Source organism: Octodon degus, unplaced genomic scaffold (genome assembly GCF_000260255.1).
Source record: "Octodon degus isolate 3935 unplaced genomic scaffold, OctDeg1.0 scaffold00250, whole genome shotgun sequence".
In the NCBI taxonomy this organism is placed as follows: Eukaryota; Metazoa; Chordata; class Mammalia; order Rodentia; family Octodontidae; genus Octodon; species Octodon degus.
Genome location: NW_004524826.1, coordinates 940,109 through 954,665, shown reverse-complemented (window position 1 = coordinate 954,665; position 14,557 = coordinate 940,109). Strand labels below are relative to the sequence as shown.

At 37.9% G+C, this 14,557-nt stretch overlaps 1 protein-coding gene across 1 annotated transcript in view; it reads right to left on the bottom strand.

Moving 5' to 3' along the window:
* Nucleotides 1-888: 888 nt before the first annotated feature.
* The window catches only part of Pou2f1 (POU class 2 homeobox 1), a 224,955-nt gene continuing 211,286 nt past the window's right edge, over nucleotides 889-14,557 (bottom strand). The window contains exons 14-16 of the mRNA XM_004646035.3: nucleotides 7,506-7,851; nucleotides 6,764-6,852; nucleotides 889-4,599 (exon numbers count right to left, since the gene is read on the bottom strand). Coding sequence (XP_004646092.2) covers nucleotides 4,289-4,599; nucleotides 6,764-6,852; nucleotides 7,506-7,851 — 746 coding nt within the window. The 3' untranslated portion in view covers nucleotides 889-4,288. The remainder of the gene's footprint in view (nucleotides 4,600-6,763; nucleotides 6,853-7,505; nucleotides 7,852-14,557) is intronic.

The following is a 14,557-nucleotide window of genomic DNA, read 5'->3' as shown; positions in this document are numbered from 1 at the left end:
GAAACATTAAAAGAGGTATAATTGTGCTTTTTCCCTACGAACAAATGAATGATGTAGAATAAATTGGCAAGATGAGCTCACTAAAATTTTTTTAATGGACATTTTCCCTTTTGAAAATATTAATTTCTAATAATGCCACCATGAAGTATAAATAGGTGTGGTTCTATGCAAAATTAAAATTGAATTGCTTTGGTTCCATTTTGAGTAACAAGCTAAACTGGGATGATTTTGACCTTTCTGACAATAAATAAAAAGGAGTGTGTATTATATGACTTAACAGAAATAAATCATTCTTAATTCTAAAATCCTGCATATTGAACCTCAGAAATGTTTTAACTAATATAGCTTATTTCAATTTCCTTCTTTTAAACTCTTTTTTAAGAACAATATTATTTCTGTTAGAGGTCCTTTATTTAGGTCTTTCTCTTTTGTCTTTCAGATTTATATAGGGTATAAACAAAGTTCATGACCAAATTGCATTGCTTATGATGAACAGGTTTTACACTTACATTCACTGCTCCCTCAGGAGGGCCCATTACCATGGCAAATACAGTATTACTATCAATGTATTTAAAATTAATCTTTGGCTTAATCTGTGTTAACCAAATTGAGGGAGAAAATAAAACTTGCATAAATATTAAAGGTAAAAAAGAAGAATGATAACAAGAACTGTAACAACTACCTGGCCTTTCTTCCAAATGTAAGGACTCTACCAAAGGACTCTTTTTGGGCAAACGACCCCTTAAGTTTCCAAACTCCCCTTTAAAAGGTGGCTGAAAATTAGGTCTGAGTACCTTGGCTTAGGAGATAGTTCATTCAATTCAAAAAATATTTTTTGGGCAGGGGAGATAGCTCAGTGGCTTAAGTGCCTGCCTAGCAAGTGCAAGGTCCTGAGTTTGATCCCCGGTACTACAAAAAATAAAACAAAACAAACAAAAACTTAAAAAGTAAAAAATAAAGGACTAAGGTGTTCATGAAGCAAGTATAATTAACAGAATACCTAGGGATAATGATAGGAAGCTGATGTGAAACTAAGCACCCACTCACAAGCTATATTAGTGTTTCACATGTGAAAAAGTACCTTCTATTCCATAATTTACTTTTAAATATGTAAAGTAAGAGAAAAAAATTAAAGTCATCTTTGTCTAAAGATCTAATCATTCTTTTCAAAACAGATTTTTATGCTGGTTTAAGATCTACACTTATCAAGTGACCCACATAAAGAAAGGCAGTCCCCCTACAGGGGATTAGACACTAGGTATAAAGAGGGTATGGACTGATAAATTATTACACTGATGTTTAAAACTTAGTATTTTCTTCAATATTAATGCCTATTGGTGAATATTATTTGGGAGTGATCATTTAATCACAGAAAACAAAACCAAAACTGCCTTTCTTTCTTTGTCTTTCCTCTTAACTCACTGGGCTAGTGTCCCTTGGGACCTCACACTTCCTTTGGTAGCAATTTGGGGAAATGAATGCTATGACCTCTAATCCAATATGGTGGGTTTCTGCATTTCCCTCCCTGAATCCTTTCTCTTAACTTCTATACTCCTATTGGAGGGACTCTTTACTACAGGCAACTCTAGCGTTATCCATGGCCCTACCCTAAAATCATCTGCACAGACTAAAGTTAGAGACATCAAGTCATGGTAAAAGATTACCATTAAGTACAGAAGAGAAAAAGCTGATAAAGAGGAGAGAAATTAGTAACTGACACCGCCATTCTATTTACACACAACCTAAATCAACTAGTTAAAAATCAAGGTAATGTCTGCTCAGAGGATATTACAATTTATCAACACAAAAGGTTAAAAACAAGCAGCAGCTTTTATATAAAATAAAGACAAATGGAAAAGAAATTGTCAGTAGCATCTATCTCCTCAATGTGTCTGAACTGCACGTTATAAACTAGTCCATTAGTACAGCAGCTTGCTAAAATTTGACTTTGGTTCAAGCTTAGTTTAAAAATAAAAACATTAAAAAAACATACCACACACCACACAAAAACAGGTGGATGGACATTTGTTAGTTTCCCTGCTTGCAGTTCACTGATTTTAGAGGGATTTGAGGGAAAGTAAAGGGTTGAAGAGGAAATTGGGTGGGGAGGGAATAATTAAATACTTTGAGAAACAAGACAGAAGGAAATAAAATTTAAAGGGTGATTAAAAGGGGCCGGTGAAATAGCTCAGCAGTCTAAAGCGCCTGCTTAGGCAAGCTCAAGCAGCCACAGAGGACTGGGGACCAGCTTTCTGACACTATCTGCCATGCCAGCCCCACCCCCTTGGTGGGCTGAGCCAACCCCCCAAAAAAGGGGGGACTAAAATGTTTCTGACCTTTAATATTAATATGACTGTCTCCTACTTGAATCACAAACAAAAGTACACATCTGTGTCTATTACTGCCTTTCTGAACAGTGGTCAAGAGAGACAAATAGATGAATCTCAGCTCCCTTGTGGCTACAAGCAAAACAATCAGAAGGAAAGTCACTTGTTAGCTCTCCTTCAACCCCCAGCACAAAAGGGGGACAAAACGCAGTCTCAGGATCAGTGGAGATTGAGCACTAGACACCAAATAGGAACCTTTAACTACACTCTAAAGAGGGATGTAGATGGACATTGCAGTGATCCAGTCTCTTGGGGACATTTTTGGTACAGATATATAACTGGCAAAAAGGGGAATTTAATTTTTAAATTACTCTCATTCTTCTTTATCCATTTCACACGCTTTTTAAAAAATGGGCTCATTTATGTAGTCTAGAAACACCCTGAAAACAATAACAGGAGCTAATCACTTTCTACAATGAATAAAGAGATACCTAGCAGGAGCATCCCAGATAAGCCAGGAGACATGGTGTGTACAAGTTCCTGCTCAGCCTTTCTGTAAAGGTTCTACAACCCCAATACAGCCTGGCCAGTAAGTGCCTCTGTTAGGGAACAGAGGAGGATCTCAGGGTTTGAGGAAGTTCTAAGCCACCTAGCAGATAGGTACCTGTCTAGAGGAAAAGGTGGCAACCTCAGATTCTCCTCAGCCTCTTCTGGACATATAATGGATGGGAAATACTCTAGTAGAATTCCTTCAGAAAACAAAAGGGAAATGTTTCCCAATTTCAATAGGTCAATTTGTTCTCTGCCAAGTAAGTCAAAGTTTGGATGAAAAACTGTCATAAAATGGGACACAAAAAAACATAAATCAACAGTAGGAGCATTTTTCAGGAGATAAGAAATCAGGAGAACCACCGAGTCAGGTGTCTGCAGTAGTCTTTGCTCTTTAGAACCAAACCCTGTCCTGCAACATGTGCAGCTATTCCCATTCGAAGTAGCAGAAAGCAGCACTATTGCACCACAGGACCTGGGCCTCAGGGCCATTCCATGATTTGGGGTGAGTGAGAGCTACAGTTCAGCAGGAATTCCTTCCTACACAAAAGTGCTCCAAAGGCACCACCTGATGGGGGAGGGGTGTGTGTGAAGTGGGAGTGTTTGCACACACTGCCTTCAGCTTCTGCACCAAGCCTCTTGCATAAGTGGCAAAAGAAAATAATTTTCTAGCACCTCTGTAAGAGTCATCAAGGATAAGGAAACCAGCAAGAACATTCCCCGCAGATAAGAACGTTAAGTCTCCCCTTACCTCAAACCCTCCCTCCCCACAGTGTGGGAGCTCACTGAAACAGGATCCAGGAGCGAGAGATAAACATGTCCAAACTCTCTCTCTCTATATAATATATATATAAAAACAATAATAACAACAACAATAATAGATACAGTAATACAGGCCTGCCTAAATTGTACCAGTTAAGAAAGGAACCCCAACACAATTGTTACGATTATAAACACCTTGTCATGACTTAATGGCCTGTACAACAGACCCATAAAAATGATTTTTTTTTAAGAAAAAAGAAATTTAGATAAACAAGAAACCCCCTTCCTATACTGGAATTGATAACCCACCTTGTCATCATGACTGCTGGAAATGATACGTAGTCCTTTCAAACAAAAACTTACTTGTTTTTGATTTTTTTTTTTTTTGTTTCTGGTTTTTTTTTTTTTTTTAATTTTTGGTTAGAAAGTTCTCCAATCCATGAAGCAATCCTGAAAAGACAGTGTTTTATTATAAAATTAGGCAAATGTTATCTGTTTTTTTCTGGTATGTGTACTTCTCTTCTCTCCTTTGTCTCCTTGCCCTCACAGCACGGTGAAAGGAAGCTGATCACATTTTCAGTTTACTAACTGGCTGGCAGCCTGATCCCACTGCAGTGACAAAGGCTTGGGTGGCCAGTTCTGTGCCCAGCTCACTGTGCCTTGGAGGCGGTGGTGGTGGTGGATGCAGCCCCACTGGCAGAGGCCACCGTGAAGAGAGAGTTCTGCAAGGACTCTGCGGAGGTGGAGGTGGCGTGAAGGCTGGCGACAGGTGTTGAGTTCCCTGTGGAGGCGGCAGCAGCAGAAACCAAACTAACTGGGTTGCTGGTGAGCAGAGAGAGGTTCTGAGGGTTCAAGAACAGAGGGGCAGTCACGATGTTGGGGGCTCCTCCAGCATTGGCGAACACCAGGTTCCCAGTTGCATCCAGTGATGTTATTGGGAGAGAGCCACCAGAAGCAAGAGCTACAGGTGAGACACAAGGAAACAGGAAGGAGAAAATCAGCATCATCCTGGAGGAGGCAGGTAGTGTCATCAAAATCCTACCAAGTTTCCTTGCAGTTCTTACACAAGGAACAAAAGAAAATAAGTTTCTAGCACCTTGGTAAGAGTCATCAAGGAGAAGGAAAACAACAAGAACATTCCCTGCCAATAAAAATGTCTCTCTCTTCTTACCTGAAGGAAAAAGTATAGTCCTTCTCTAGTTTTTCCTCAATTGCAGTGCTATATTGGCACAAATGAAATTTGTTTATAATTTTGAGGAGCATAAAGGACTGAAAAATCTAATGAATACAACAAGGGAAAGCTAAAGAGAGAATTATAGGGGCTGGGGAGATGGCTCAGTATAATAATTGCCTCCCTGGCAAGTGCAAGGGCCTGAGTTCAATCCCTGGTTCCACAAAAAAAAAAAAAAAAAAAAAAAAAAAGAAAGAGAGAGAGAGCGAGCGAGCGAGCGAGAGAGAGAGAGAGAGAGAGAGAGAGAGAATTCTAAGAAGAAGCTAGTCATGCTCTGTCTTTAAATTTCAAGCTTTTTATTTACCTAAAATATTTGTTAAATCCAGAATTTTGTTTCCAATGAAGATTACCAATTTTAAACTCCCTCTGTTAAAAAACCAAACTAGTCCAGTGATTAAAGCAGTCATTTTGAAAAAAGAAAAGCAGTCATCTTGCTCGTATCAAACCAACTGGCATTACTGATAAGTTTGAGCACATTTTTTTATACAAGATAGAAATCTTATTTCCAAAAGCTTTTAGTTCTAAGTTATAAATCATCATATAAAGTAAAAGGTGTGATTAACTTTTCACCTCAAGAGGCACATATTTGACTTTCAGGACTTGTGCAATGGTGAAGGTTGAGTTTACTATAAAAGAAAAATCAGAGACTTGATGATGCAGGTGGTCCTTGGTGGGTGGTTTAGTGCTAGGCCTTGGCTTCATGGTGGAGGACTTTTCCCTGATGTCATTCATTGCTTTCCCATTACAATTATGGTTATAGCTTTTAAAAAAGGAATCAGTCCTTTTACTCTCTTAAATGGCCCCATGCAAATAACCTTACTCCCATATGCAGATTTGCAGGTTTTTGAATGGCATTAAAATCTTGTTGATAATCTTGCTGATTATAGAACAGTGAAGGGAATGCCTCCGATTTTAGATGTCATCAGAGACAATACAAAACAGATCATTTTGAAGAGGTTTTTAAACCTTTGTATAGCTGGATGTGTTCTAAGATTCCAGGCTCAGGGTAAAATACTAATTCTATACCTTTCCAGAAAAGTATTCAATTCACCTCTGATTTGGTTAATCAGAAATCCAATATAATGTAAGGCAACCTAGGCCCTGATTTGCTTTTCTCTGTAATATAACATTTTCTGTGGTACATTGTTAGACATGCTAATCTCAAATGAGGTTGGTTTAACAGATTAGTTTTGGCTCCAAGAACTCTTACTTAAGCACAAAGCATTATAATTTAAAGAAAATAAAATCCTGATTAATAATGACATTTCCCTGAATAATTACTTCTCTGAGTCACACAGTAGCAACCATCTTTAGATACAAGCTTAGAAGCTTAGTACGGTAAACCCTTCACTTTATGGAATCAGCCCGAATAACATGGGAAAGGCAGACAGGGACCCAAATAGACTTGGAAGAGACATTATAATCCAAGAGGAATCTATGCTCCATGCAGATTGATAAGGACAGACAAAAAGGACAGACTCTAAGTAGAATTAAAGATACCTGCAAAATTTGCCTGATGTGCTCCACTAACCACTCTTATAGGACTTTCCCACCCTTAGGGATCTTAGAGATGGGGATGGGGACTGAGGCGCTTACTCGGTCAAATGTGGCTTCAGAGAGGTTTTAGATGAATATGTGGACAAATAATCTGGAGGAAAAATTCTACCTTAAAATCTATTCATGGGAGATAAATATCACATAGAAGTCCTGGTTTATTTTTACTAAGGAACACCTATACTTTTCTTTCACAAAGATTTTTAAAATGAGAACATTTTCCTGGTCTTTAAGAACAAGTTAGTTAAAAGTTTGTTAGCATTCAACTATCTTTCCCCATCACCTTCAGCTTGAGCAAAGCACATACCTCCCGCCCCCCAAGCAAAAGCAAGGTACTGACCTTGAATAGTTGCCAGTGTACTGTTGCTCATCAGAGCAGGGCTGAGAGCACTGCCCAGGGTCCCTGGATTGAGACTGAGTAAGGCACCTCTGCAAATTCAAAAAAAGGGACAAGTTACTACTGTGCAGATATATCTGTCAGTTTGACAACACCCCCAAAGGAAGAAAGAAAAAGACACTTGAGGGAAATATATAGGAATCTTTGATATTTTCTGTCTACTTTTATAGCGTTTGCTTAGTGCTTCTGCATCAGGGGTTCCTAGATGCTTATTTGTACATAAAATGTAAAACTTAAGTCATTTTGGTTCTTTGACTTCACTTTCTTGAAAAAAAAACCCTCTAGAGAAAAAGAACTCTTAAGTATAATAATACAAAATTGGAAATCTTCTGCATCTCTTATCCATGTTTGTGAATTTGAAAGCAGACAGAGTTTAATAGAGAAAGTGTAACAGTCAGAAATTCTGAGCTTACTCTTTGTTCCCATTACTTTGGGGCTCAGTGACCTGTTGTTGTATGTCTTCAGGTACAATTAAAAGTGTGACCACTGCCCTTCCCAGAGTGGTCAAAAATTTGGGCTTAGCTATATAATCAAGGTCTTTGCACGACCACAGACCAGACTGTTTTGAAGAGGTTTTTAAACACATCTATTCTCTTTTAAAATGAGAAGAATAATTCCAGGGATAACTCCTTCATTGTCTGTGAGCTGTGAAGGGGTGGGTGGGGGGGGGGTGGCGGCTCCTTACCCAGCTGCAAACTGCGAGGGTGCCATTAGGCCTGGGCTGAGTCCTGCAGCAGCAGCCATGGCAGCAAGACTGGCATTTGCTGGCAACTGTGCAGCTCCTTGGAGAGCGGCAGCTGCTGCTGTTTGCAAGCCTGATGCTGTCACCATCACCTGGCTGGTCCCAAGAGGAGAGGACAGAGGAGTGGAGGTGGTTTGGGTTGTGCTGGTCTCACTGGCACTGGATGCCTCAGAGGTGGAGGCGGAGGCAGAAGGTGAAGGGCTCAGAGAAGGGCTCGTGACTGCCGAGGAAGTGGGAGGTGCTGTGGAAATCACGGTGGCTGTGCTGTTAGAGGTGGTGTCTGTAGTGCCTGGAAAGAGAACTGGATTAGAAAATGACATCTGGAAAAGTCTTTGCAGAAAGGTAGCTTACTCAGCTATCCTCTAGACTCAATGGAATAATTAATATGCCATCCAATAACACTCAATTTTCCCTTCTTGCCTGGGGACATAGCTTAGTAGACTAAGTGCTTGCCTGGTAAGCACAGGGTCCTGAGTTCAATCCCCAGTACCGCCAAAACAAAAGAACCCCAACCAAACCAAACCAAACCAAACCAACCAAAAAAAAAAAAAAAAAAAAAAAAAAAAAAAAAAAAAAAAAAAAAAAAAAAAATTTTTCCCTTCTCAAATTAATCTAATTTAATGCTTGTACGAATCTTACTATAAGATACAAACGGAATAATATAAACTGTGCAAGAAACAGAATAGTTTTTTTTTTAACAGAACCGGGAATTGAACTCAGGCCCTTGAGCTTGCCAAGCAAATGCTTATTCTACTGAGTTATCTCCTTGTCCCCTCAGAATAGTTTTCCAATGTTAATTTCCCATTAAAAAACCAAAACAACCAGAGAAGCTCTAAGTATGGAATACAAATACTCTGGTGAAGAAATGTAAGCAAAAAAAGAAAGCTTTTACTACAACTCTTGTTGCATATGTCTTGCTTTATCTTGGTCTTGACCATCCAGCAGAAAAGTATAAAAACGAAGTACAAGAAGAAAAGCCATGGTGTTATGTTGAGCTGTAGGGGACTCAGGTCAACAATTTCTGACACTGCCAGTCAAGCAGAAGACCCAATAGTATTATGAATTACTGGACTCTTTTGGAATATTTTGCTGAGTTAACACACCTATAATATTCAAATAACGGAACTTAACAAAAAAAGGGGACACAGATGAATGTCCATTTTGTATCAGTATATTCAAAATGGTTAGCATAGATATATAGTTACATTCTCTTAATGAATAGAGGGATTTGTTCTAATAGTGTCTGTAAATAGGATGTCATGTTTGCATCTTGTACAGCAAATAACCACTAGAAAGAGAGTATGCAATGTGTTAATTATTGAAACTGTCCTCCCAATTTGATTTGAAACTGTCTCATTGCTATTTGTTTCTCAATAAAATTATGGAAAAAAAAAGAAAAGCTTTTAGAAACCACTTTTTCATTCAGCAATCTCCTTGGCAGTCTCCACAAAAATATCAAAAAAAGGGTGAGAAAAACAGAACTATATGCTTTTCTATGAAGAAGCATCAGTATGATACAAAAATAATATAAAAATATGTCTAGATGCACTCTTTGTATTAAAATTCAGCTCTGTTGAAATGAAAATTAGCTTTCTAAATAGCCTACTGTACTAAATATTCTCTTACTCATGGAAACAACCACATGCAATGATAATCTGAATCTCATACAGGGTAATAAGAAAAATCAATCTCTAAGAAATTACTTGTGAGAGGCCTTTAAAAAATATACTGGATTTCCTTTTGTCTAAAGAATATTTGGATGTGAGTAATGGATATTAAAATATTAAAATACATTCACTGGGATTAAGTTTGAGATTAGCTTTGTCCAACAGAAATAAAATACATGTAATTTGAAATATTTCAGTAATTCATTGAAAACAGTAAATAGGTGAAAAATCAGTAGTATTAATGACTTATTTCATCTTTCTTCAGCTGAGAATGGAATACATTTTATGATTTTGGCATTTGTAAATTTGAACAAGTCATGTTTTAGGTGCCACCTGGCCAGTGGATGCCATAGTAAATTCCACATATTTAAAACATGCCTGCATGTTAGTGAGTTGTATGCTAAAGTCAAGTGTGGTTAAAGAATACTGCCACTCTGCCCAAAGTAGGAATAGCTAATAGGAAAGGTTAATATCCTTCCACAAGACAGAAGATGCCAATGACCCAGATGCCACCTCAGCTCTAATTCTCACACTATCTATATAACAAAAAGTACTTTATAGCTCTGATTTCAGTTGTCAGTGAATGCCACAATACAGAAATTGGCTTTCTAAGCCTAGTCAGAAATCTATTTTAGTGAAGCTCAGCATATTTTAGAATATATTCAATCATATACATGTATAAAGCAGAAATATTAAATCACCTGCAATTACTGAAAAGAATCAGATCAAAATATATATCTCAAACCACTGACACACTGAAAAAAATCTTTTTTTTTTTTTTTTTTTTGTGGCACTTTGGGTTGAACTCAACTCTTTACACTGAGCTACATCTCTCACCCTAGTTTTGAGACAGTCTCATTAAGTCACCAAATTACACAAGCTAAGTTTGAACTTGCAATCCCTCTGCCTCAGCCTCCCAAAGTCTCTGATTACAGCTGTGTGCTACCACACATGGTTAAAATATTTTCAATGATAAAATCTATTAGTAAGCTGAGAAGACTGCTTTTATAACTGCCTTATGATAAATTCTAATAGTTTTTTTTCTTTTTTTTTTTTTCTAATAGTTTTCTTTTTAAAATCTATTTTGAAGTCATCTTTTGGTCTATACTAAGGACATCTCTACTTTCCAAATTAACAACTTAGATACTACCTGTCTTAAAAATAATTCTGAGTTTCCCTCTCAAAACCACACAAAAGAGGCTATGTGGTGTCTCACGGAGTGAGGGAAGCACATACTTCTTACTGTCAAGTGAAAAGGACTTGCTCCTGCCCTTCTGAAGAACAAAAACAAGGTGATTTCTTCTCATTGCAGCTGGCCCTTAATACAATGACATCTTTGGATATTATTGGTCCCACTTCCATTATTTCCTCAGTTCTAAGTCTATCAGAATGGTCCCTGCCATTGGGCACCTGGGCTACAGCTGCTCTTATATGTCAGCCTTCTGTATACACAGGTGTTCACTCCTCCTAGGAGAAGAGGCCCCTCCTTTTAGGAAGGTTTCTTATTCCCTTCTATTCCTAAGAAATTTCAATATACCTCCACTCTTTTCTTGACCAATTTCTCACTTTATCTAACTTAATTTTATGTATGTAAGAATGAGTCCCTTTTCAAAATTTTGAAATGGCCCATTTTCATAGGACCTCAGATCTTTGGGTTAAAAGCTCAAAATGTGTTTCTTCTTTCCTATCCAGTGCCACCTCCACACCATTCAGAATTTAAGTGTAAAATTCAATGATTTTAAATCAGTTTGCTGAGTTGTAGAACCATACAATTCTGATTAGGACATCCCCACTAACAAAAGCCTCACTGTATCTGTTTGCCCCGTCACTTTCCACTCCTACTCACTCATCTGCATTGTTTCTGTACCTTTGCCTTCTTAAAGCAAAAAAATTGGTACTGGGGATCAAGCACAGGGCCTGCCCACTGAGCTACATCCCCAGCCTTCCTGGTTTCCTCCCTCTGCTCCCTAAACTCCCTAAATTGGCCAGACTGGTCTTGAATTTATGATCCTCTTGGCTCAGTCTTCAAGAGTGCTGGGATTAAGGGCTGGCCAGATAGCTCAGTGGATTAAAGTGCTTGCTTGGGCAGACACAGGAGTCAGAAGTTCAATCCTCAGCTTGCCTTGTGGGCCTCACCCCCCCAGAGCACACTGAGATGGCGATTGAGACTGGGCGTGGTGGTGCTCGCCTGTAATCCCAGCACTTGGGAAGCTGAAAACAGGAATCACTACAAGTCCAATCTGTGTAGTGAGACCTTGTACTAAAATACCAAAAGAGTACTGGGATTATGGGTTTAATCTCACTAGTTTAAAAAAAAATTACATAAATGGACAATATGTAGTCTTTTGTACCTTGCTACTTTTACTAAGGTTCCCATGTTGAAACAGAAATCAAGGGGTTTTATTACTTTTTATTAGGCCAAATAATATTTATTTATTTATTTATTTATTTTTTTGTGGAACCGGAGATTGAACTCAGGCCTTTGTGTTTGCCAGGGAAGCACTTATTCCACTGAGCCATCTCTCCGGCCCTGCAAATAATATTCTAATATACAGATATATCACATTCCATTCTGATGGGTATCAGTTCGTTTCCAACCTTTTGCCTGGAAAATAAATAATGCTGCTTATATGAACATTAATGTGAACGTTTCTGTGTGAATGTTTTCACTTGGGGGAAATTTACCAGAGAGGATAAATTTATGTTTCATTATAAATAAACTTTTGAAGCTTTTCCCAAAGTGATTAATATCATTTATATTCTCACAAAAATGCAATGTGAATGCTAGTTTCTGCACTTACTTGCCAACACTTTTGCCATTCAAGTGAATAAAAGTGCTAGCTCTTCGTAGTTTTAATTTGAATTTCTCAGAGTAATGTATTGAATATCTTTTCATGTGCTTATTAGTTACTCATATCACTTCTCAGGCTTCTGGCTAAAGTAAGTGAAGTCACACTTTTTTGTTTTTTTTTTGGTAATATGAGTATTAAAGTCTTCTGTTCATTTAAAAAGCTGGGGTGCTTATATATTTTTACAGTTGAGTTGAACACATTACGTGTTCTACATGCTATTTCTTTATTTGACACATGATCTGCTAATGTTTTCTCAAGTCTTTAGCCTGTGTTTCATCTTAAAGGTGTGTCCTCTTGTACAAAAGACTTTATTTTTTTTGATGAAGCGTAATTTGTTTTTGCTCTTTTATGCATTGTGCTTTCTTTTGTGTGAATTCTGCCTACTCCAACGTCATAAAGATTTTGCTCCTAGAAGTTTTATAGTTCTGAGCTCTTTTATTTATTCTGCTGTTATGTCTGCATTATATTGTTTTAACTGTTCTATCTTTGTAGTAAGCTTTTTTTTTTTTTATTTTTTTTTTTATACTGCGCCGCCCCCTTCAGTGCTCTCAGCCTATAGCAGAGGGCTGGGCAATGGTTCGAGGTGCACTTTGCTCTCGCATGGCACACTATGGAAGTGTAGTAAGCTTTGAAACCTGGAAGTACTTGTCCTAAAATTTCATTAATTTTAAAATTGTTCTGGGTGTACTGGATTCTTTTACATATTTTAAAATTTTATCAATTTCTTAAAAAACAAAATTTGCGGAACAGTGATGCTGATTCTATTTGATCTATGAATAAAGTTGGAGTAAGTTGTCACCTAAAGAATGCCAAGTCTAGAGAGGACATAGAAAGGATCAAGAAGGGCCAGTCAGATAGCTCAGTGGACTAAAGCGCCTGCTTAGGCAGGCACAGGGACTGGAGGTTCGATCTTCCCTGCCCCTGGTGTGCAGAGACAGCAACTGAGACTGGTTGTGGTGGTGCGCACCTGTAATCCCAGTGCTTGGAGGATGAAAACAGGAGGATTGCTATGAATCTGATCTGTGTAGTTAGACCTTGTACTACCAAAAAAAAAAAAAAAAGTTCAAGATACGATATATATGTATACTAATACGCCAGCTTAATGTTTTCATTACATATTGTAAACATATTAAAACATTATAGAAAAAGAATACTGGAGGGCGGGCCTGATAGCTCAGCAGACTAAAGCAACTGCTCAGGTAGAGCACAGGGCCAGGGTTTGATCCCTGGCACCATAAGCTGTGCAGGCCCTGCCACTGGGGCACACTGCAAGGGCGACCGAGACTGGGTGTGATGGCGCGAGGCTGTAATCCCAGCTCTTGGAGGGCTGAAAACAGGCAGATCACTGATTTACTACATAGTGAGACCCTGTTGATCGTGTATTAAAAAAAAAAAAAAAATTGGGTCTCCCAAACATTAGCATGTAATATAAAATGTTTGTTTAGACTTTTTTTCAGCAAACTAGTTTTTACTATAGAAGTATTCACTTCCTTAGTTAAATTTATTTCTGAATATTTCATTCTTTTGAAGCTATGATGTATAAATTATTTTTAGACAAAGCAATACTGAATTTACTGATTACTTCTTGTTTTTGTGTGTGTATTTCTTGGGATTTTTATGCACATAGGATAATGCAAACAAAGGCCATTTATTCTCCCTTAATAAATTGACAATTACCTCCAGTACAATGTTAGCTAGAAACCTGCAAGAGCAGGCATTCTTGCTTTGTTCCCAAATCCTAGACGCAAAAGGAGAGCAGGGAAGAGCACTCAGTCCTTCATTATCTCAGTATGCTGTTGGCTCCCGCTCAGACAGTCTCATCAGGTGTGGATTTTGTATTCTGTCAAATATGTTTTCTCCATCTACTGAGGGATCACGTGGGTCCTGTCCTTTCTTTAATTACTACAATGTCTTATGTTAATTGGTGTTTAGATAGTAAACTAAGTGTACATTTTGGAAATAAATGCCCCTTTGCCAAGTTTGACTGGTTCAAATTTTGCTGAGAGTTTTTTTTTTTTTACATATTTTCATAGAGAATGAGTATAATTTTTTCTTTGATACATTTATCTAGCTGTGGTATCGGGGTAACACTGGCCTTTAGAAACCGATCTCAACCTGGCCAGGCCAAGCGAAGCCAAGCCAAACTCTCTTTCAGTATTTTCCAGAAAAGACTGCTAAGGTGAATGCTCACATGAACTTTAAAAAATGCATTTTGCATTCACAGATTAAAACTTTGTGTGTGTGTGTGTGTGTGTGTGTGTGTGTGTGTGCGCGCCCCAGGGATTGAACTCAGAACCTTGTCCACTGAGCTATCTCCCCAGCCCCAATTAATGTTGATAAAATCTTATATACCATTGTTTTAGATAGAAAAGTTCTTTAATCAAAACAAGTTTACACATCAATACTTATGGCTTGAGGAGGATAAATCTGTTCAAAACTCTTATTTATGGGTACAACAAAGAATGAATGAATTATA